Source organism: Petromyzon marinus, assembly GCF_048934315.1.
Source record: "Petromyzon marinus isolate PM22_M1 ecotype Great Lakes invasive population chromosome 84 unlocalized genomic scaffold, UKy_Petmar_22M1.pri1.0 chr84_unloc.8, whole genome shotgun sequence".
Lineage (NCBI taxonomy): Eukaryota > Metazoa > Chordata > Hyperoartia > Petromyzontiformes > Petromyzontidae > Petromyzon > Petromyzon marinus.
Window position 1 is genome coordinate 4,252 of NW_027422645.1, and position 25,749 is coordinate 30,000.

Sequence of the window (25,749 nt, forward strand, 5' to 3'; positions counted from 1 at the left end):
GTGTGTATGAGTGAGTGTATGAGAGAGTGTATGAGTGAGTGTAACAGTGAGTGTATGAGTGAGTGAGTGTATGAGTGAGTGAGTGTATGAGTGAGTGAGTGTATGAGTGAGTGAGTGTATGAGTGAGTGAGTGTATGAGTGAGTGAGTGTATGAGTGAGTGTATGAGTGAGTGAGTGAGTGTATGAGTGTATGAGTGAGTGTATGTGTGAGTGAGTGAGTGTATGAGTGAGTGTATGAGTGAATGAGTGAGTGTATGAGTGAGTGTATGAGTGAGTGTATGAGTGTATGAGTGAGTGAGTGTATGAGTGAGTGTATGAGTGTATGAGTGAGTGAGTGTATGTGTGAGTGAGTGAGTGTATGAGTGAGTGTATGAGAGAGTGTATGAGTGAGTGTAACAGTGAGTGTATGAGTGAGTGAGTGTATGAGTGAGTGAGTGTATGAGTGAGTGAGTGTATGAGTGAGTGAGTGTATGAGTGAGTGAGTGTATGAGTGAGTGAGTGTATGAGTGAGTGTATGAGTGAGTGAGTGAGTGTATGAGTGAGTGTATGAGTGAGTGTATGAGTGAGTGAGTGTATGAGTGAGTGTATGAGTGAGTGTATGAGTGTATGAGTGAGTGTATGAGTGAGTGTATGAGTGAGTGAGTGTATGAGTGAGTGTATGAGTGAGTGAGTGAGTGTATGTATGAGTGAGTGTATGAGTGAGTGTATGAGTGAGTGTATGAGTGAGTGTATGAGTGAGTGTATGAGTGAGTGTATGAGTGAGTGAGTGAGTGTATGAGTGAGTGAGTGTATGAGTGAGTGTATGAGTGAGTGTATGAGTGAGTGTATGAGTGAGTGTATGAGTGAGTGAGTGTATGAGTGAGTGTATGAGTGAGTGTATGAGTGAGTGTATGAGTGTATGAGTGAGTGAGTGTATGAGTGAGTGAGTGTATGAGTGAGTGTATGAGTGAGTGAGTGTATGAGTGAGTGAGTGTATGAGTGAGTGAGTGTATGAGTGAGTGTATGAGTGAGTGTATGAGTGAGTGTATGAGTGAGTGTATGAGTGTATGAGTGAGTGTATGAGTGAGTGTATGAGTGAGTGTATGAGTGAGTGTGTGTATGAGTGAGTGAGTGTGTGAGTGTATGAGTGAGTGAGTGTATGAGTGAGTGTGTGTGTGAGTGAGTGAGTGAGTGTATGAGTGAGTGTATGAGTGAGTGAGTGAGTGTATGAGTGAGTGTATGAGTGAGTGAGTGAGTGTATGAGTGAGTGAGTGTATGAGTGAGTGTATGAGTGAATGAGTGTATCAGTGAGTGTATGAGTGAGTGTATGAGTGAGTGTATGAGTGAGTGTATGAGTGAGTGTATGAGTGAGTGTATGAGTGAGTGAGTGTATGAGTGAGTGTATGAGTGAGTGAGTGTATGAGTGAGTGTATCAGCTCCTCACCAGCGACGCTGGCTAGCAGCTCAGCTAGGGCGAGAAGGACGAACTGGGGCGTCTGGGTAAACACGCTGAGATCTGCTGCGTCGTAGGTGGTGGTGCCGATTCGCTGCTGCACCACGTGGTGCTGAGCAACGTAGAACCTCACTCGGCACCACTCCAGAACGCCTAGCAAGCACACAGCCACACACACAGCCACACACACACAGCTACACACACACAGCTACACACACACACACAGCTACACACACACACAGCTACACACACAGCTACATACACAGCTACACACACAGCTACACACACACACACAGCACCACGTGGTGCTGAGCAACGTAGAACCTCACTCGGCACCACTCCAGAACGCCTAGCAAGCACACAGCCACACACACAGCTACACACACACAGCCACACACACAGCTACACACACAGCTACACACAGCTAGACACACACACAGCCACACACAGCTACACACACACACAGCTACACACAGCTACACACACAGCTACACACACAGCTACACACACAGCTACACACACACACAGCACCACGTGGTGCTGAGCAACGTAGAACCTCACTCGGCACCACTCCAGAACGCCTAGCAAGCACACAGCCACACACACAGCCACACACACACAGCTACACACACAGCCACACACACAGCTACACACACACACAGCTACACACACAGCTACACACACACACAGCTACACACACAGCTACACACACAGCCACACACACAGCTACACACACACACAGCTACACACACACACAGCACCACGTGGTGCTGAGCAACGTAGAACCTCACTCGGCACCACTCCAGAACGCCTAGCAAGCACACAGCTACACACACAGCTACACACACACACAGCTACACACACAGCTACACACACAGCCACACACACAGCTACACACACAGCCACACACACAGCCACACACACAGCTACACACACACACAGCTACACACACAGCTACACACACACACAGCACCACGTGGTGCTGAGCAACGTAGAACCTCACTCGGCACCACTCCAGAACGCCTAGCAAGCACACAGCCACACACACAGCCACACACACACAGCTACACACACACAGCTACACACACAGCTACACACACAGCCACACACACAGCTACACACACAGCCACACACACAGCTACACACACAGCTACACAGCACCACGTGGTGCTGAGCAACGTAGAACCTCACTCGGCACCACTCCAGAACGCCTAGCAAGCACACAGCCACACACACAGCTACACACACACAGCTACACACACACACAGCTACACACACAGCTACACACACAGCTACACAGCACCACGTGGTGCTGAGCAACGTAGAACCTCACTCGGCACCACTCCAGAACGCCTAGCAAGCACACAGCCACACACACAGCCACACACACACAGCTACACACACACAGCTACACACACAGCTACACACACACACAGCTACACACACAGCTACACACACAGCTACACACACAGCTACACACACAGCTAGACACACAGCTACACACACAGCTACACAGCACCACGTGGTGCTGAGCAACGTAGAACCTCACTCGGCACCACTCCAGAACGCCTAGCAAGCACACAGCCACACACACAGCCACACACACACAGCTACACACACACAGCTACACACACAGCTACACACACACACAGCTACACACACACACAGCCACACACACAGCCACACACACAGCTACACACACAGCTACACACACAGCTACACACACAGCTACACACACAGCTACACACACAGCTACACACACAGCTACACACACAGCTACACACACAGCTACACACACAGCTACACAGCACCACGTGGTGCTGAGCAACGTAGAACCTCACTCGGCACCACTCCAGAACGCCTAGCAAGCACACAGCCACACACACAGCTACACACACACAGCTACACACACACAGCTACACACACAGCCACACACACACACAGCTACACACACAGCTACACACACAGCTACACACACACACAGCTACACACACAGCTACACAGCACCACGTGGTGCTGAGCAACGTAGAACCTCACTCGGCACCACTCCAGAACGCCTAGCAAGCACACAGCCACACACACAGCCACACAGCTACACACACAGCTACACACACAGCTACACACAGCTACACACACAGCTACACACACAGCTACAGACAGCTACACACACAGCTACACACAGCTACACACACACAGCTACAGACAGCTACACACACAGCTACACACAGACAGCTACACACACAGCTACACACACAGCTACACACACAGCTACACACACAGCTACACACACAGCCACACACACAGCTACACACAGCTACACACACACACAGCTACACACACACAGCCACACACACAGCCACACACACACAGCTACACACACAGCTACACACACACAGCCACACACACAGCTACACACACACACACACACAGCTACACACACACAGCTACACACAGCCACACACAGCTACACACACAGCTACACACACACAGCCACACACACAGCTACACACACAACTACACACACAGCTACACACACAGCTACACACACAGCCACACACACAGCTACACACACAGCCACACACACAGCCACACACACACAGCTACACAAAGCTACACACAGCTACACACACACACAGCTACACACACACACACAGCTACACACACAGCTACACACACAGCTACACACACACAGCTACACACACACACAGCTACACACACAGCTACACACACAGCTACACACACACACAGCCACACACACAGCTACACACACAGCCACACACACAGCTACACACACAGCTACACACACAGCTACACACAGCCACACACACAGCCACACACAGCTACACACAGCTACACACAGCTACACACACAGCTACACACACAGCCACACACACAGCTACACACACAGCTACACACACAGCTACACACACACAGCCACACACACAGCCACACACACACAGCTACACACACAGCTAGACACACAGCTACACACAGACAGCTACACGCAGCTACACACACAGCCACACACACAGCTACACACACAGCTACACACACAGCCACACACACAGCCACACACACAGCCACAGACACACAGCTACACACACAGCTACACACACAGCTACACACACAGCTACACACACACACAGCTACACACACAGCTACACACACAGCTACACACACACACAGCTACACACAGCTACACACACACAGCTACACACACAGCTACACACACACAGCTACACACACAGCCACACACACAGCCACACACACAGCTACACACACAGCTACACACACAGCCACACACATACACAGCTACACACACAGCCACACACACAGCCACACACACAGCTACACACAGCTACACACACACAGCTACACACACAGCTACACACACAGCTACACACACACAGCTACACACACAGCTACACACACAGCTACACACACAGCTAGACACACAGCTACACACACACACAGCTACACACACAGCTACACACAGTTACACACACAGCTACACACAGCTACACACACACAGCTACACACACAGCTACACACAGCTACACACACAGCTACACACACACACAGCTACACACACAGCTACACACAGCCACACACAGCTACACACACAGCTACACACACACACACAGCTACACACACACACAGCTACACACAGCTACACACACAGCTACACACACAGCTACACACACAGCTACAGACACACAGCTACACACACAGCTACACACAGCTACACACACACACAGCTACACACACACACAACTACACACACACACAGCTACACACACAGCTACACACACACACACACAGCTACACACACACACAGCTACACACAGCTACACACACAGCTACACACACAGCTACACACACAGCTACACACACACAGCTACACACACAGCTACACACAGCTACACACACACACAGCTACACACACACACAACTACACACACACACAGCTACACACACAGCTACACACACAGCTACACACACAGCTACACACACAGCTACACACACACACAGCTACACACACAGTTACACACACAGCTACACACACACAGCTACACACACACACAGCTACACACACACACAGCTACACACAGCTACACACACACACAGCTACACACACAGCTACACACACACACAGCTACACACACAGCTACACACAGCTACACAGACAGCTACACTAACACACAGCTACACACACACACACAGCTACACACAGCTACACACAGCTACACTAACACACAGCTACACACACAGCTACACACACAGCTACACACACAGCTACACACACACAGCTACACACACAGCTACACACACAGCTACACACACACACACAGCTACACACACACACAGATACACACACAGCTACACACACACACAGCTACACACACAGCTACACACAGCTACACACACAGCTACACACACACACAGCTACACACACAGCTACACACAGCTACACACACACAGCTACACACACGCACAGCTACACACAGCTACACACACACACAGCTACACACACACACAGCTACACACAGCTACACACACAGCTACACACACACACAGCTACACACACAGCTACACACAGCTACACACACACACAGCTACACACACAGCTACACACAGCTACACACACACAACTACATAGCTACACACAGCTACACACAGACAGCTACACACAGCTACACACAGACAGCTACACACACAGCTACACACAGCTACACACACACACAGCTACACACACACACTCACACACTAACACACACTAACACACATACACACTCACACACACAGCTACACACAGCTACACACAGCTACACACAGACAGCTACACACACACAGCTACACACAGCTACACACACACACAGCTACACACACACAGCTACACACACAGCTACACACAGCTACACACACACAGCTACACACACACAGCTACACACAGCTACACACACACACAGCTACACACACACACAGCTACACACACAGCTACACACAGCTACACACAGCTACACACACACAGCTACACACAGCTACACACACACACAGCTACACTAACACATACAGCTACACACAGCTACACACAGCTACACACAGCTACACACACACAGCTACACACAGCTACACACACACAGCTACACACACAGCTACACACACACACAGCTACACACAGCTACACACACACAGCTACACACAGCTACACACATACAGCTACACACACAGCTACACACACAGCTACACACAGACAGCTACACACACAGCTACACACACACACAGCTACACACACACACAGCTACACACACAGCTACACACACAGCTACACACAGCTACACAGACAGCCACACACACACACAGCTAAACACAGACAGCTACACACACACAGCTACACACACACACAGCTACACACACAGCTACACACAGCTACACACACAGCTACACACACAGCTACACAGCTACACACAGCTACACACAGCTACACACAGACAGCTACACACACAGCTACACACAGCTACACACACACACAGCTACACACACAGCTACACACAGCTACACACACACACACAGCTACACACAGACAGCTACACACAGCTACACACACAGACAGCTACACACACAGACAGCTACACACACAACTACACACAGCTACACACAGCTACACACACACAGCTACACACAGCTACACACAGCTACACACACACAGCTACACACAGCTACACACACACAGCTACACACACAGCTACACACACACACAGCTACACACAGCTACACACACACAGCTACACACAGCTACACACATACAGCTACACACACAGCTACACACACAGCTACACACAGACAGCTACACACACAGCTACACACACACACAGCTACACACACACACAGCTACACACACAGCTACACACACAGCTACACACAGCTACACAGACAGCCACACACACACACAGCTAAACACAGACAGCTACACACACACAGCTACACACACACACAGCTACACACACAGCTACACACAGCTACACACACAGCTACACACACAGCTACACAGCTACACACAGCTACACACAGCTACACACAGACAGCTACACACACAGCTACACACAGCTACACACACACACAGCTACACACACAGCTACACACAGCTACACACACACACACAGCTACACACAGACAGCTACACACAGCTACACACACAGACAGCTACACACACAGACAGCTACACACACAACTACACACAGCTACACACAGCTACACACACACAGCTACACACAGCTACACACACACAGCTACACTAACACATACAGCTACACACAGCTACACACAGACAGCTACACACAGCTACACACACACAGCTACACACAGCTACACACACACAGCTACACACACACCTACACACACACACAGCTACACACAGACAGCTACACACACACACAGCTACACACACAGCTACACACAGCTACACACACACACAGCTACACACAGCTACACACACACAGCTACACACACAGCTACACACACACACAGCTACACACAGACAGCTACACACACAGCTACACACACACAGCTACACACAGCTACACACACAGCTACACACACACACAGCTACACACACACAGCTACACACACAGCTACACACACACAGCTACACACAGCTACACACAGCTACACAGACAGCCACACACACACACAGCTATACACACACACAGCTACACAGACAGCCACACACACACACAGCTACACACACACACAGCTACACACACACAGCTACACAGACAGCTACACTAACACACAGCTACACACACACACAGCGATACACAGCTACACACAGACAGCTACACACACACAGCTACACACACAACTACACACACACACACAGCTGCACACACACATACAGCTACACACAGACAGCTACACACAGACAGCTACACACAACTACACACACAGCTACACACAGACAGCTACACACAGCTACACACAGACAGCTACACACACAGACAGCTACACACAGACAGCTACACACAGCTACACACACACAGCTACACACAGACAGCTACACACAGCTACACACAGACAGCTAGACACACACTCATACACACAGCTACACAGCTACACACACAGCTACACACACAGCTACACACAGACAGCTACACACAGCTACACACAGACAGCTACACACACACACAGCTACACACAGACAGCTACACACAGACAGCTACACAGCTACACACACACAGCTACACACAGACAGCTAGACACACACTCACACACACAGCTACACAGCTACACACACAGCTACACACACAGCTACACACAGACAGCTACACACAGCTACACACACACAGCTACACACAGCTACACACACACAGCTACACACACACCTACACACACACACAGCTACACACAGACAGCTACACACACACACAGCTACACACACAGCTACACACAGCTACACACACACACAGCTACACACAGCTACACACACACAGCTACACACACAGCTACACACACACACAGCTACACACAGACAGCTACACACACAGCTACACACACACAGCTACACACAGCTACACACACAGCTACACACACAGCTACACACACACAGCTACACACACAGCTACACACACACAGCTACACACAGCTACACACAGCTACACAGACAGCCACACACACACACACAGCTATACACACACACAGCTACACAGACAGCCACACACACACACAGCTACACACACACACAGCTACACACACACAGCTACACAGACAGCTACACTAACACACAGCTACACACACACACAGCGACACACAGCTACACACAGACAGCTACACACACACAGCTACACACACAACTACACACACACACACACAGCTGCACACACACATACAGCTACACACAGACAGCTACACACAGACAGCTACACACAACTACACACACAGCTACACACAGACAGCTACACACAGCTACACACAGACAGCTACACACACAGTTACACACACAGCTACACACACACAGCTACACACACACACAGCTACACACACACACAGCTACACACAGCTACACACACACACAGCTACACACACAGCTACACACACACACAGCTACACACACAGCTACACACAGCTACACAGACAGCTACACTAACACACAGCTACACACACACACACAGCTACACACAGCTACACACAGCTACACTAACACACAGCTACACACACAGCTACACACACAGCTACACACACAGCTACACACACACAGCTACACACACACAGCTACACACACAGCTACACACACAGCTACACACACAGCTACACACACAGCTACACACACACACACACAGCTACACACACACACAGCTACACACACAGCTACACACACACACAGCTACACACACAGCTACACACAGCTACACACACAGCTACACACACACACACAGCTACACACACAGCTACACACAGCTACACACACACAGCTACACACACACACAGCTACACACAGCTACACACACACACAGCTACACACACACACAGCTACACACACAGCTACACACAGCTACACACACAGCTACACACACACACAGCTACACACACAGCTACACACAGCTACACACACACACAGCTACACACACAGCTACACACAGCTACACACACACAACTACACAGCTACACACAGCTACACACAGACAGCTACACACAGCTACACACAGACAGCTACACACACAGCTACACACACACACAGCTACACACACACACTCACACACTAACACACATACACACTCACACACACAGCTACACACAGCTACACACAGCTACACACAGACAGCTACACACACACAGCTACACACAGCTACACACACACACAGCTACACACACACAGCTACACACACAGCTACACACAGCTACACACAGCTACACACACACAGCTACACACACACAGCTACACACAGCTACACACACACAGCTACACACACACACAGCTACACACAGTTACACACAGCTACACACACACAGCTACACACAGCTACACACACACACAGCTACACTAACACATACAGCTACACACAGCTACACACAGCTACACACAGCTACACACACACAGCTACACACAGCTACACACACACAGCTACACACACAGCTACACACACACACAGCTACACACAGCTACACACACACAGCTACACACAGCTACACACATACAGCTACACACACAGCTACACACACAGCTACACACAGACAGCTACACACACAGCTACACACACACACAGCTACACACACACAGCTACACACACAGCTACACACACAGCTACACACAGCTACACAGACAGCCACACACACACACAGCTACACACAGACAGCTACACACACACACACAGCTACACACACACACACAGCTACACACACAGCTACACACAGCTACACACACAGCTACACACACAGCTACACACAGCTACACAGCTACACACAGCTACACACAGCTACACACAGCTACACACAGACAGCTACACACACAGCTACACACAGCTACACACACACACAGCTACACACACAGCTACACACAGCTACACACACACACACAGCTACACACAGACAGCTACACACAGCTACACACACACAGCTACACACACAGACAGCTACACACACAACTACACACAGCTACACACAGCTACACACACACAGCTACACACAGCTACACACACACAGCTACACACAGCTACACACACACAGCTACACACACACCTACACACACACACAGCTACACACAGACAGCTACACACACACACAGCTACACACACAGCTACACACAGCTACACACACACACAGCTACACACAGCTACACACACACAGCTACACACACAGCTACACACACACACAGCTACACACAGACAGCTACACACACAGCTACACACACACAGCTAGACACAGCTACACACACAGCTACACACACACACAGCTACACACACACAGCTACACACACAGCTACACACACACAGCTACACACAGCTACACAGACAGCCACACACACACACAGCTATACACACACACAGCTACACAGACAGCCACACACACACACAGCTACACACACACACAGCTACACACACACAGCTACACAGACAGCTACACTAACACACAGCTACACACACACACAGCGACACACAGCTACACACAGACAGCTACACACACACAGCTACACACACAACTACACACACACACACAGCTGCACACACACATACAGCTACACACAGACAGCTACACACAGACAGCTACACACAACTACACACACAGCTACACACAGACAGCTACACACAGCTACACACAGACAGCTACACACACAGACAGCTACACACAGACAGCTACACACAGCTACACACACACAGCTACACACAGACAGCTACACACAGCTACACACAGACAGCTAGACACACACTCACACACACAGCTACACAGCTACACACACAGCTACACACACAGCTACACACAGACAGCTACACACAGCTACACACAGACAGCTACACACACACACAGCTACACACAGACAGCTACACACAGACAGCTACACAGCTACACACACACAGCTACACACAGACAGCTAGACACACACTCACACACACAGCTACACAGCTACACACACAGCTACACACACAGCTACACACAGACAGCTACACACAGCTACACACACACAGCTACACACAGCTACACACACACAGCTACACACACACCTACACACACACACAGCTACACACAGACAGCTACACACACACACAGCTACACACACAGCTACACACAGCTACACACACACACAGCTACACACAGCTACACACACACAGCTACACACACAGCTACACACACACACAGCTACACACAGACAGCTACACACACAGCTACACACACACAGCTACACACAGCTACACACACAGCTACACACACACACAGCTACACACACACAGCTACACACACAGCTACACACACACAGCTACACACAGCTACACACAGCTACACAGACAGCCACACACACACACACAGCTATACACACACACAGCTACACAGACAGCCACACACACACACAGCTATACACACACACAGCTACACACACACAGCTACACAGACAGCTACACTAACACACAGCTACACACACACACAGCGACACACAGCTACACACACACAGCTACACACACACAGCTACACACACAACTACACACACACACACACAGCTGCACACACACATACAGCTACACACAGACAGCTACACACAGACAGCTACACACAACTACACACACAGCTACACACAGACAGCTACACACAGCTACACACAGACAGCTACACACACAGACAGCTACACACAGACAGCTACACACAGCTACACACACACAGCTACACACAGACAGCTACACACAGCTACACACAGACAGCTAGACACACACTCACACACACAGCTACACAGCTACACACACAGCTACACACACAGCTACACACAGACAGCTACACACAGCTACACACAGACAGCTACACACACACACAGCTACACACAGACAGCTACACACAGACAGCTACACAGCTACACACACACAGCTACACACAGACAGCTAGACACACACTCACACACACAGCTACACAGCTACACACACAGCTACACACACAGCTACACACAGACAGCTACACACAGCTACACACAGACAGCTACACACACACACAGCTACACACAGACAGCTACACACAGACAGCTACACACAGCTACACACACACACACACACAGCTACACACAGACAGCTACACACACAGCTACACACAGACAGCTACACATAGACAGCTATACAGCTACACAGACAGCTACACACAGACAGCTACACACACACACTCACACACTAACACACACTAACACACATACACACTCACACACACAGCAACACACAGCTACACACAGACAGCTACACACACACAGCTACACACAGCTACACACACACACAGCTACACACACACAGCTACACACACAGCTACACACAGCTACACACAGCTACACACACACAGCTACACACACACAGCTACACACAGCTACACACACACACAGCTACACACACACACAGCTACACACACAGCTACACACAGCTACACACAGCTACACACACACAGCTACACACAGCTACACACACACACAGCTACACTAACACATACAGCTACACACAGCTACACACAGCTACACACAGCTACACACACACAGCTACACACAGCTACACACACACAGCTACACACACAGCTACACACACACACAGCTACACACAGCTACACACACACAGCTACACACAGCTACACACATACAGCTACACACACAGCTACACACACAGCTACACACAGACAGCTACACACACAGCTACACACACACACAGCTACACACACACACAGCTACACACACAGCTACACACACAGCTACACACAGCTACACAGACAGCCACACACACACACAGCTACACACAGACAGCTACACACACAACAACAACAACAACAACCGCCATTCGCCACTAAGTGGCGGTGACGTCACCACGACGCTTGTGCCAGGCTATGTGCACCCTGAGGCCACGTGAAGTGTCGAACGCCCGCTGGCAGGAGGTCACGGGGCAGACCCAGCAGGTGCCACGGGTCGACTGACTGAGATGACTGGCTGATGCACCACCTGTGCCCCCTACTGTGCCAACCTGCTGTGCTTTAGCCACCCGGCGCTCCGCTCGCTGTTGTGAGCGTCGCTCCTCCGCCCTCCGTTGTTGTTGGAGGGCGACTGCCTCCAACTGCCCAGCAGCATCCTTCACGAGCCTCCTCCACAGAGGCCGATCTTGACACCGCTGGTACCAGTCATCGGCAAGTCCACTCAGCTCCACGTCCTCCTGTACCACATCACTCCATCTCTTCTCTAGCCCGTGCCGCGCCCGCTTAGCCCCCTCAATCCGGCCAAACAAAAGCTGTTTCGGCATGCGGTGGCTGGGCATGCGGGCTACATGACCCAGCCATCGCAGCCTTGCCTGCCGGAGGAGCTCACCGATGGGACCCTGCCCAGATCTTTCAAGGATTTGTGAGCTCCTCACACAATCCAGTCTGGTTAAACCCAGGATGGATCGTAGGCAGGCCAGCCTAAATGTTTCCAACCGGCGAAGATGTTCCATTAGGGGGGTCCACGTTTCGCAAGCGTAGAGAAGGGAGGGAATGACCGTGGCCGAGAAGACCTGAAGCTTAGTGCGGAGCGACAGACCAGGTAGCTTCCACACAGCGTTACGCAACCGATGAAAAGATATTGCCGCTCGACTGATTCGGAGTGAGACCTCTGCTGTTAAACTGGAGCCAGTCATAAGCACACTGCCCAGGTATGGGAAACTCTCCACTCTCTCCACAACTGCCCCATCACCGATTGGGAGTTGTGGGGGTGGAGTGTCCGATGGTACAAAATACCCAGGCAGGTGCTTAGTTTTGGTGGGGCTGATGGTAAGGCCCCACCTCTTAGTGGCACGCTCCAGTCTCAGCAGCAGCGTCTCCAACTCCTCCTCTGACTGAGCAGCTATTACCAAGTCATCAGCATACATAACGTGATTGAGCAATAGGGAGCCATCCCTTGACCGCACCCGGGCATCGATTAGCCTCCCATTATATCTGTACCATATGGAGATTCCCCCGGTACAGCTATTGAAGGCTTCACGAACCACGTGGTCAAAATAGATGTTAAATAATGTGGGAGCCAGAGGACATCCCTGTCGCACCCCAAGGTGTACAGGGAATGGCTCTGACTCCCGGCCACGTAGTTTTACCCGGGCCCGCTCACCATCATGAAGGTCCTTAATGATCGTGAGCAGAGGGTCAGGTACTCCAAAAGCACGAAGAACGACCCAGAGCCCAGGCCTACTGATGGTATCATAGGCCTTGACCAGGTCAATAAAGCAGAGATGTAGGTCTTGTTGGAATTCCCTACACCTCTGCTGTAGCAGACGGACAGAAAATATGGCATCTGTGCAGGACCGCCCTTTCCTGAAACCGCATTGGGGCTCCGCAAGCCTCTCCTCAGCGTGCCTGGCAAGGCGATGCTGAATAATCCTTGCCAGGACCTTTCCCGGCACACTGAGGAGTGAGATGCCCCTGTAGTTGTTACAGTCTGTGCGGTCCCCCTTCTTAAAAAGGGGGACCACCAGGGCATCCTTCCAATCCTGCGGAACCCGTCCAGTGGTCCAGACTGTTGTTATGATGTCATATAGGGCAGTCTGTGCACAAACGCCACCCTCCCTCAGCATTTCGCTTGGGAGATCATCTCTGCCCGCTGCCTTTCCTGGTCTCAGACTCCGGATCGCCTTCAATACTTCCTCAGCAGATGGCACCTCAGCCAGCCACTCACAGGGGGTGACTTCATCCAATATTTGAGACACCGCAGCCTCAGCAGGGTCATCCTCACTTTGTGCCACGATGTTTTCCTGGCTGAGGGATTTTCCCTCCCCCAGGACCTCACAGAAATGCTCAGCAAATCTGCGAACCTGTTCCTGGGGGACGGAAATTGGATCACCGTTTTTTCCCCTAATGATGGTAATAGGTGTGGCGCTGCAGGTTACTTTTTTGATGGAGTTAAATAGAGATTTGTGATCACGGGCCACTGAGGCAGACTCCATCTCCTCAGCAACCCGCGACCACCACCCATCCTTGCAGCGCCTCACAGCTCTCCGAACCTCCGAGCGAAGGCTGCGGTAAGCCTCCTCATTCTCTGACGTGGGATTCTGTAGCCGATGACAGTGGGCCTGTCGCTTTTTCTCAACCATCCTGAACAACTCCTCTGTCAGCCAGGGTCTCAGGGGAGGTCTGGACCGCGTACCCAAAGCAGCCATGGCAGCTGCATGAGTCACAGTCCTAAACCTCGCCCATTTACCCTCGACATCAGGAGGAGTCGGGGACGATGCCAATCCCAGCCGCAAGCGATGATGAAATTCTCGCTTGCAACTTTCATCAGATAACTGAGACCAGGCCACTTTAGGTTGGAATGGGGTCCTGGGTGTACACCCACCACCGGAGTGGAAGAATGGCAGGCGCATCTTACAGATGACTAGTCGATGGTCAGAGGGCAGATCAGCTCCACGGTAGGTCCTGGTGTCAAGGACATGAGCTCGCATTCGCTGGTCCGTCACTATGTAGTCCAGCAGATGTTCTTGCTTGGACCCGGCATGCATCCATGATGTTGTGTGGATGCGCCGATGCCGGAACAGCGTGTTGGTAATTACAAGCCCATGGGCTGCACAAAAATCTAGCAGCCTCCTACCGTTGTTATTGAGCTGATCTGGCCCATGCCCTCCAATCACTCCAGACCAGGTGCCAGTATCATGACCAACTCGGGCATTGAAGTCACCCAACATGATGACTCTATCCCGAGGGGCCACTTTAGCCAGCACCTGTGACAGGAGGTCATAGAAGGCATCTGACTCATCGGCTTTGCCTGCATCCCTCCACGGATGTTCATCTTCGGTGGGGGCATAAGTAACCACGACCACCATTCCTCGCCTCCGGTTGATGGGAAGGCGAGCCCAAAGTAGCCTGGGGCTTACAGCTTCCCACACCTCACCGCCACGCTCCCACGCCCCCTTCATTCTTTTGTTCAAAAGAAGACCCACACCCTGTTGTTTGGCAGTCTGCTGCCCCGAGTAGAGGACTGTCCACCCCTCATGGTGGCAGGAGCCAGAGCCGGTCCACCGGACCTCCTGAATGCCGCATAGATCCAGGCGGTACCGGTCCAGCTCCCGACAGAGGAGTGGCAGCCTCTCCTCTGCAGTGAGCGTTCGAACATTCCACGTGGCCACCCGTAGTGGCTTTTCGTTGTTTCTGGAGTAGCCCCGAGGGTAGGTATTCAATCTCCTGGCTCCGCCAATTGGGGTTTGGCCAGGAGACGTCATAGACGCCTGGCCCCCCGGGGCCTCCGGCACAAGCTTAGTTGTTACATATTTCACTTTAATTCGTGGTTTTGTGGTAATTAATTGAAGGTGGAGGGGTTACCAGCCCCTCGCACCCGTCCAGAGCCCCCGTTTAGCCCCTGTGGTGGACACATATGCCATGAGGGGAGGAGCCAATCAAAATTGGAACTCCCCCCACAGCGCTGTCCACGACAGAGTTGCCCGTCCGGCACCGCGAGGAGGTAGGGGTTGTTTTGCCACTACACACACACACACAGCTACACACACACACAGCTACACACACAGCTACACACAGCTACACACACAGCTACACAGCTACACACAGCTACACACAGCTACACACAGACAGCTACACACACAGCTACACACAGCTACACACACACACAGCTACACACACAGCTACACACAGCTACACACACACACACAGCTACACACAGACAGCTACACACAGCTACACACACACACAGCTACACACACAGACAGCTACACACACAACTACACACAGCTACACACAGCTACACACACACAGCTACACACAGCTACACACACACAGCTACACTAACACATACAGCTACACACAGCTACACACAGACAGCTACACACAGCTACACACAGCTACACACACACAGCTACACACACACCTACACACACACACAGCTACACACAGACAGCTACACACACACACAGCTACACACACAGCTACACACAGCTACACACACACACAGCTACACACAGCTACACACACACAGCTACACACACAGCTACACACACACACAGCTACACACAGACAGCTACACACACAGCTACACACACACAGCTACACACAGCTACACACACAGCTACACACACACACAGCTACACACACACAGCTACACACACAGCTACACACACACAGCTACACACAGCTACACACAGCTACACAGACAGCCACACACACACACAGCTATACACACACACAGCTACACAGACAGCCACACACACACACAGCTACACACACACACAGCTACACACACACAGCTACACAGACAGCTACACTAACACACAGCTACACACACACACAGCGACACACAGCTACACACAGACAGCTACACACACACAGCTACACACACAACTACACACACACACACAGCTGCACACACACATACAGCTACACACAGACAGCTACACACAGACAGCTACACACAACTACACACACGGCTACACACAGACAGCTACACACAGCTACACACAGACAGCTACACACACAGACAGCTACACACAGACAGCTACACACAGCTACACACACACAGCTACACACAGACAGCTACACACAGCTACACACAGACAGCTAGACACACACTCACACACACAGCTACACAGCTACACACACAGCTACACACAGACAGCTACACACAGCTACACACAGACAGCTACACACACACACAGCTACACACAGACAGCTACACACAGACAGCTACACAGCTACACACACACAGCTACACACAGACAGCTAGACACACACTCACACACACAGCTACACAGCTACACACACAGCTACACACACAGCTACACACAGACAGCTACACACAGCTACACACACACAGCTACACACAGCTACACACACACAGCTACACACACACCTACACACACACACAGCTACACACAGACAGCTACACACACACACAGCTACACACACAGCTACACACAGCTACACACACACAGCTACACACAGCTACACACACAGCTACACACACACACAGCTACACACACACAGCTACACACACAGCTACACACACACAGCTACACACAGCTACACACAGCTACACAGACAGCCACACACACACACAGCTATACACACACACAGCTACACAGACAGCCACACACACACACACAGCTACACACACACACAGCTACACACACACAGGTACACAGACAGCTACACTAACACACAGCTACACACACACACAGCGACACACAGCTACACACAGACAGCTACACACACACAGCTACACACACAACTACACACACACACACAGCTGCACACACACATACAGCTACACACAGACAGCTACACACAGACAGCTACACACAACTACACACACGGCTACACACAGACAGCTACACACAGCTACACACAGACAGCTACACACACAGACAGCTACACACAGACAGCTACACACAGCTACACACACACAGCTACACACAGACAGCTACACACAGCTACACACAGACAGCTAGACACACACTCACACACACAGCTACACAGCTACACACACAGCTACACACACAGCTACACACAGCTACACACAGACAGCTACACACACACACAGCTACACACAGACAGCTACACACAGACAGCTACACAGCTACACACACACAGCTACACACAGACAGCTAGACACACACTCACACACACAGCTACACAGCTACACACACAGCTACACACACAGCTACACACAGACAGCTACACACAGCTACACACACACAGCTACACACAGCTACACACACACAGCTACACACACACCTACACACACACACAGCTACACACAGACAGCTACACACACACACAGCTACACACACAGCTACACACAGCTACACACACACACAGCTACACACAGCTACACACACACAGCTACACACACAGCTACACACACACACAGCTACACACAGACAGCTACACACACAGCTACACACACACAGCTACACACAGCTACACACACAGCTACACACACACACAGCTACACACACACAGCTACACACACAGCTACACACACACAGCTACACACAGCTACACACAGCTACACAGACAGCCACACACACACACAGCTATACACACACACAGCTACACAGACAGCCACACACACACACACAGCTACACACACACACAGCTACACACACACAGCTACACAGACAGCTACACTAACACACAGCTACACACACACACAGCGACACACAGCTACACACAGACAGCTACACACACACAGCTACACACACAACTACACACACACACACACAGCTGCACACACACATACAGCTACACACAGACAGCTACACACAGACAGCTACACACAACTACACACACAGCTACACACAGACAGCTACACACAGCTACACACAGACAGCTACACACACAGACAGCTACACACAGACAGCTACACACAGCTACACACACACAGCTACACACAGACAGCTACACACAGCTACACACAGACAGCTAGACACACACTCACACACACAGCTACACAGCTACACACACAGCTACACACACAGCTACACACAGACAGCTACACACAGCTACACACAGACAGCTACACACACACACAGCTACACACAGACAGCTACACACAGACAGCTACACAGCTACACACACACAGCTACACACAGACAGCTAGACACACACTCACACACACAGCTACACAGCTACACACACAGCTACACACACAGCTACACACAGACAGCTACACACAGCTACACACAGACAGCTACACACACACACAGCTACACACAGACAGCTACACACAGACAGCTACACACAGCTACACACACACACACACAGCTACACACAGACAGCTACACACACAGCTACACACAGACAGCTACACATAGACAGCTACACAGCTACACAGACAGCTACACACAGACAGCTACACACACACACAGCTACACACAGACAGCTACACACACAGCCAGCTACACACAGACAGCTACACACAGACAGCTACACACAGCTACACACAGCTACACACAGACAGCTACACACAGACAGCTACACACACACACTGACACACTAACACACACTAACACACATACACACTCACAGACACAGCTACACACACAGCTACACACAGCTACACACAGACAGCTACACACAGCTACACACAAACAGCTACACACACACAGCTACACACAGCTACACACACACACTAAGCTACACACACACACTCACACACTAACACACACTAACACACATACACACTCACACACACAGCTACACACACACAGCTACACACACACACAGCTACACACAGACAGCTACACACGCGTACCCGCGGCGCTGACGGACAGCAGGCTGCAGGCCATGCCTAGGGCGATTCTCTGGGGGGCCGAGGGGAGCCCCCCACGACGTCTCAGCCAGGGGAAGCAGTAGCCTTCTGACAGCGGTAGCAGCAACAGCAGAAGTAGCACGTTGCCTAGAGCCAGCCACGCCGCGGGGAACTGGGGGGAGGGAGAGGGGGGAGGGGGGGGGGAGGGGGAGGGGGGAGGGGGGGGGAGGGGGGAGGGGGGGAGAGAGGGGGGGGGGAGAGGGGGGAGAGGGAGGGGGGAGATGGAGGGGGGAGAGGGAGGGGGGAGAGGGAGGGGGAGAGGGGGAAGAGAGGGAGGGGGGGAGAGGGAGGGGGGAGAGGGAGGGGGGAGAGGGAGGGGGGAGAGGGAGGGGGGAGAGGGAGTGGGGGGGGGGAGAGGGGGGAGAGAGAGGGGGGAGAGGGAGGGGGAGATGGAGGGAGAGGGAGGGGGAGAGGGGGAAGAGAGGGAGGGGGGAGAGGGAGGGGGGAGAGGGAGGGGGGAGAGGGAGGGGGGAGAGGGAGGGGGGAGAGGGAGTGGGGGGGGGAGAGGGGGGAGAGAGAGGGGGGAGAGGGAGGGGGGAGATGGAGGGAGAGGGAGGGGGGAGGGAGGGGGGAGAGGGAGGGGGGAGAGGGAGGGTGGAGCTACGTTATAGAACTGCCAATGTAGCTGCACCAGGTGACTCCTTTGAGGCTGAGTCGACCTAGGGGAGGTCCAGGACCGGTTCAGAGAATCGTCACCGGCGGTGTTGGCCGTGAGTGGGTTACTAGTGCAGTACGTTACCCGCTACCCACAACCACTCACTCACACACCCACCCACCCACTCACCCACTCACCACCCACTCACCCAATCCACTACACCCACTCACCCACTCACTCACTCACTCACCCATCCACTCACCCACTCACCCACTCACTCACTCACTCACCCACCCACTCACTCACCCATCCACTCACCCACTCACCCACTCACTCACTCACTCACCCACCCACTCACTCACCCATCCACTCACCCACCCACCCACTCACTCACCCACCCACCCACCCACTCACCCATCCACCCACCCACCCACTCACCCACTCATTCACCCACCCACCCACTCACCCACCCACCCACCCACTCACCCACCCACCCACCCACTCATCCACTCACTCACCCACCCACTCACCCACCCACCCACCCACTCACTCACTCACCCACCCAACCACCCACTCACTCACCCACCCACCCACTCACCCACCCACCCACTCACTCACCCACTCACTCAGCCACTTGCCCACCCACCCACTCACTCACCCACCCACTCACTCACTCACTCACCCACCCACTCACTCACCCATCCACTCACCCACCCACCCACTCACTCACCCACCCACCCACCCACTCACCCATCCACCCACCCACCCACTCACCCACTCATTCACCCACCCACCCACTCACCCACCCACCCACCCACTCACCCACCCACCCACCCACTCATCCACTCACTCACCCACCCACTCACCCACCCACCCACCCACTCACTCACCCACCCAACCACCCACTCACTCACCCACCCACCCACTCACCCACCCACCCACTCACTCACCCACTCACTCAGCCACTTGCCCACCCACCCACTCACCCACCCACTCACTCACCCACCCATCCACCCACCCACCCACCCACCCACTCACTCACTCACCCACCCACTCACTCACCACTCACTCACCCACCCACTCACCCACCCACTCACCCATCCACCAACTCACTCACCCACCCACCCACCCACTCACTCACTCACCCACCCACCCACCACCACCACCCACCACCACCCACCCACCACGATGTGCTCCAGGCTGCTGGTGCTGTTGCCTGCTGTGTGACTGCTGAACGTTGGCACCCTGAGGTGAAGACTCTGCAGAAGGTACGTACTCTGCATCTGTCTCACACAGCATACACACAGCATACACACATAGCATACACACACAGCATACACACACAGCATACACACAGCATACACACACAGCATACACACAGCATACACACAGCATACACACACAGCATACACACAGCATACACACACAGCATACACACAGCATACACACACAGCATACACACACAGCATACACACACAGCATACACACAGAGCACACCCACACAGCATACACACAGCATACACACACACACAGCATACACACACACACAGCATACACACAGCATACACACAGCACACACACACAGCACACACACACAGCATACACACAGCATACACACACAGCATACACACACAGCATACACACAGCACACACACACAGCACACACACACAGCACACACACACACAGCATACACACAGCATACACACACAGCATACACACACAACATACACACACAGCATACACACACAGCATACACACAGCATACACACATAGCATACACACAGCACACAGCATACACACAGCACATACACACAGCATACACACACACAGCATACACACACAGCATACACACAGCATACACACATAGCATACACACAGCATACACACATAGCATACACACAGCATAAACACAGCATACACACACAGCATACACATAACATACACACACACACACAGCACACAGCATAAACACAGCATACACACAGCATACACACAGCATACACACATAGCATACACACAGCATACACACAGCATACACACACAGCATACACACACAGCATACACACACAGCATACACACAGCACACACACACACAGCATACACACACAGCATACACACAGCACACACACACAGCACACACACACAGCACACACACACAGCATACACACACAGCATACACACACAGCATACACACACAGCATACACACACACAGCATACACACACAGCATACACAAAAAGCATACACACACAGCATACACACAGCAGACAGCATACACACAGCATACACACACAGCATACACACACACAGCATACACACAGAATACACACACAGCATACACACAGAATATACACACAGCATACACACAGCATATACACACAGCATACACACAGCAGACAGCATACACACAGCATACACACACAGCATACACACACACAGCATACACACACACAGCATACACACACACACAGCATATACACACAGCATACACACACAGCATACACACAGCATACACACACAGCATACACACAGCATACACACACAGCATATACACACAGCATACACAGACAGCATACACACAGCATACACACAGCATACACACAGCATACACACACAGCATACACACAGAATATACACACAGCATACACACAGCATACACACATCATACACACACAGCATACACACAGAATATACACACAGGATACACACAGCATACACACACAGCAACACACATAGTATACACACAGCATACACACAGCATACACACAGCACACACAGCATACACACACACAGCATACACACACACAGCATACACACACACAGCACACACACACACACACCACACACACAGCACACACACACACAGCACACATACAGCACACAGACACACACACAGACACAGCACACACACAGCACACACACACAGACACAGTACACACCCACACACAGCACACACACACAGACACAGCACACACACAGCACACACACACACAGCACACACAGACACACACAGCACACACACACACAGCACACACTCACACAGCACACACTCACACACACAGCACACACTCACACACACACAGAGCACACACACACAGCACACACACAGACACACACACACACACCACACACACACAGCACACACACACAGCACACACACACTCACACACACAGCACACACACAGCACACACACACACAGCACACACACACTCACAGCACACACACAGCACACACACACACACTCACACACACAGCACACACACAGCACACACAGACACACAGCACACACAGACACACAGCACACACCACACACAGCACACACACAGCACACACACAGCACACACACACACAGCACACACACAGCACACACAGCACACACACAGCACACACACACACAGCACACACACACACAGCACACACACACACAGCACACACACAGCACACACACACAGCACACACACAGCACACAGCACACACACACACAGCACACACACACACAGCACACACACAGCACACACACACAGCACACACACAGCACACAGCACACACACACACAGCACACAGCACACACACAGCACACACACAGCACACACACACAGCACACACACAGCACACAGCACACACACACACAGCACACAGCACACACACAGCACACACACACACAGCACACCCACACACACACAGCACACACACAGCACACAGCACACCCACACAGCACACACAGCACA

At 51.8% G+C, this 25,749-nt stretch overlaps 1 protein-coding gene across 1 annotated transcript in view; it reads right to left on the bottom strand.

Moving 5' to 3' along the window:
- Positions 1 to 2,145: 2,145 nt before the first annotated feature.
- The window catches only part of LOC142908510 (solute carrier family 15 member 4-like), a 53,220-nt gene continuing 29,616 nt past the window's right edge, over positions 2,146 to 25,749 (bottom strand). The window contains exons 7-9 of the mRNA XM_076059244.1: positions 23,205 to 23,303; positions 21,369 to 21,537; positions 2,146 to 3,489 (exon numbers count right to left, since the gene is read on the bottom strand). Of these exons, the coding sequence (XP_075915359.1) occupies positions 3,401 to 3,489; positions 21,369 to 21,537; positions 23,205 to 23,303 (357 nt within the window). The 3' untranslated portion in view covers positions 2,146 to 3,400. The remainder of the gene's footprint in view (positions 3,490 to 21,368; positions 21,538 to 23,204; positions 23,304 to 25,749) is intronic.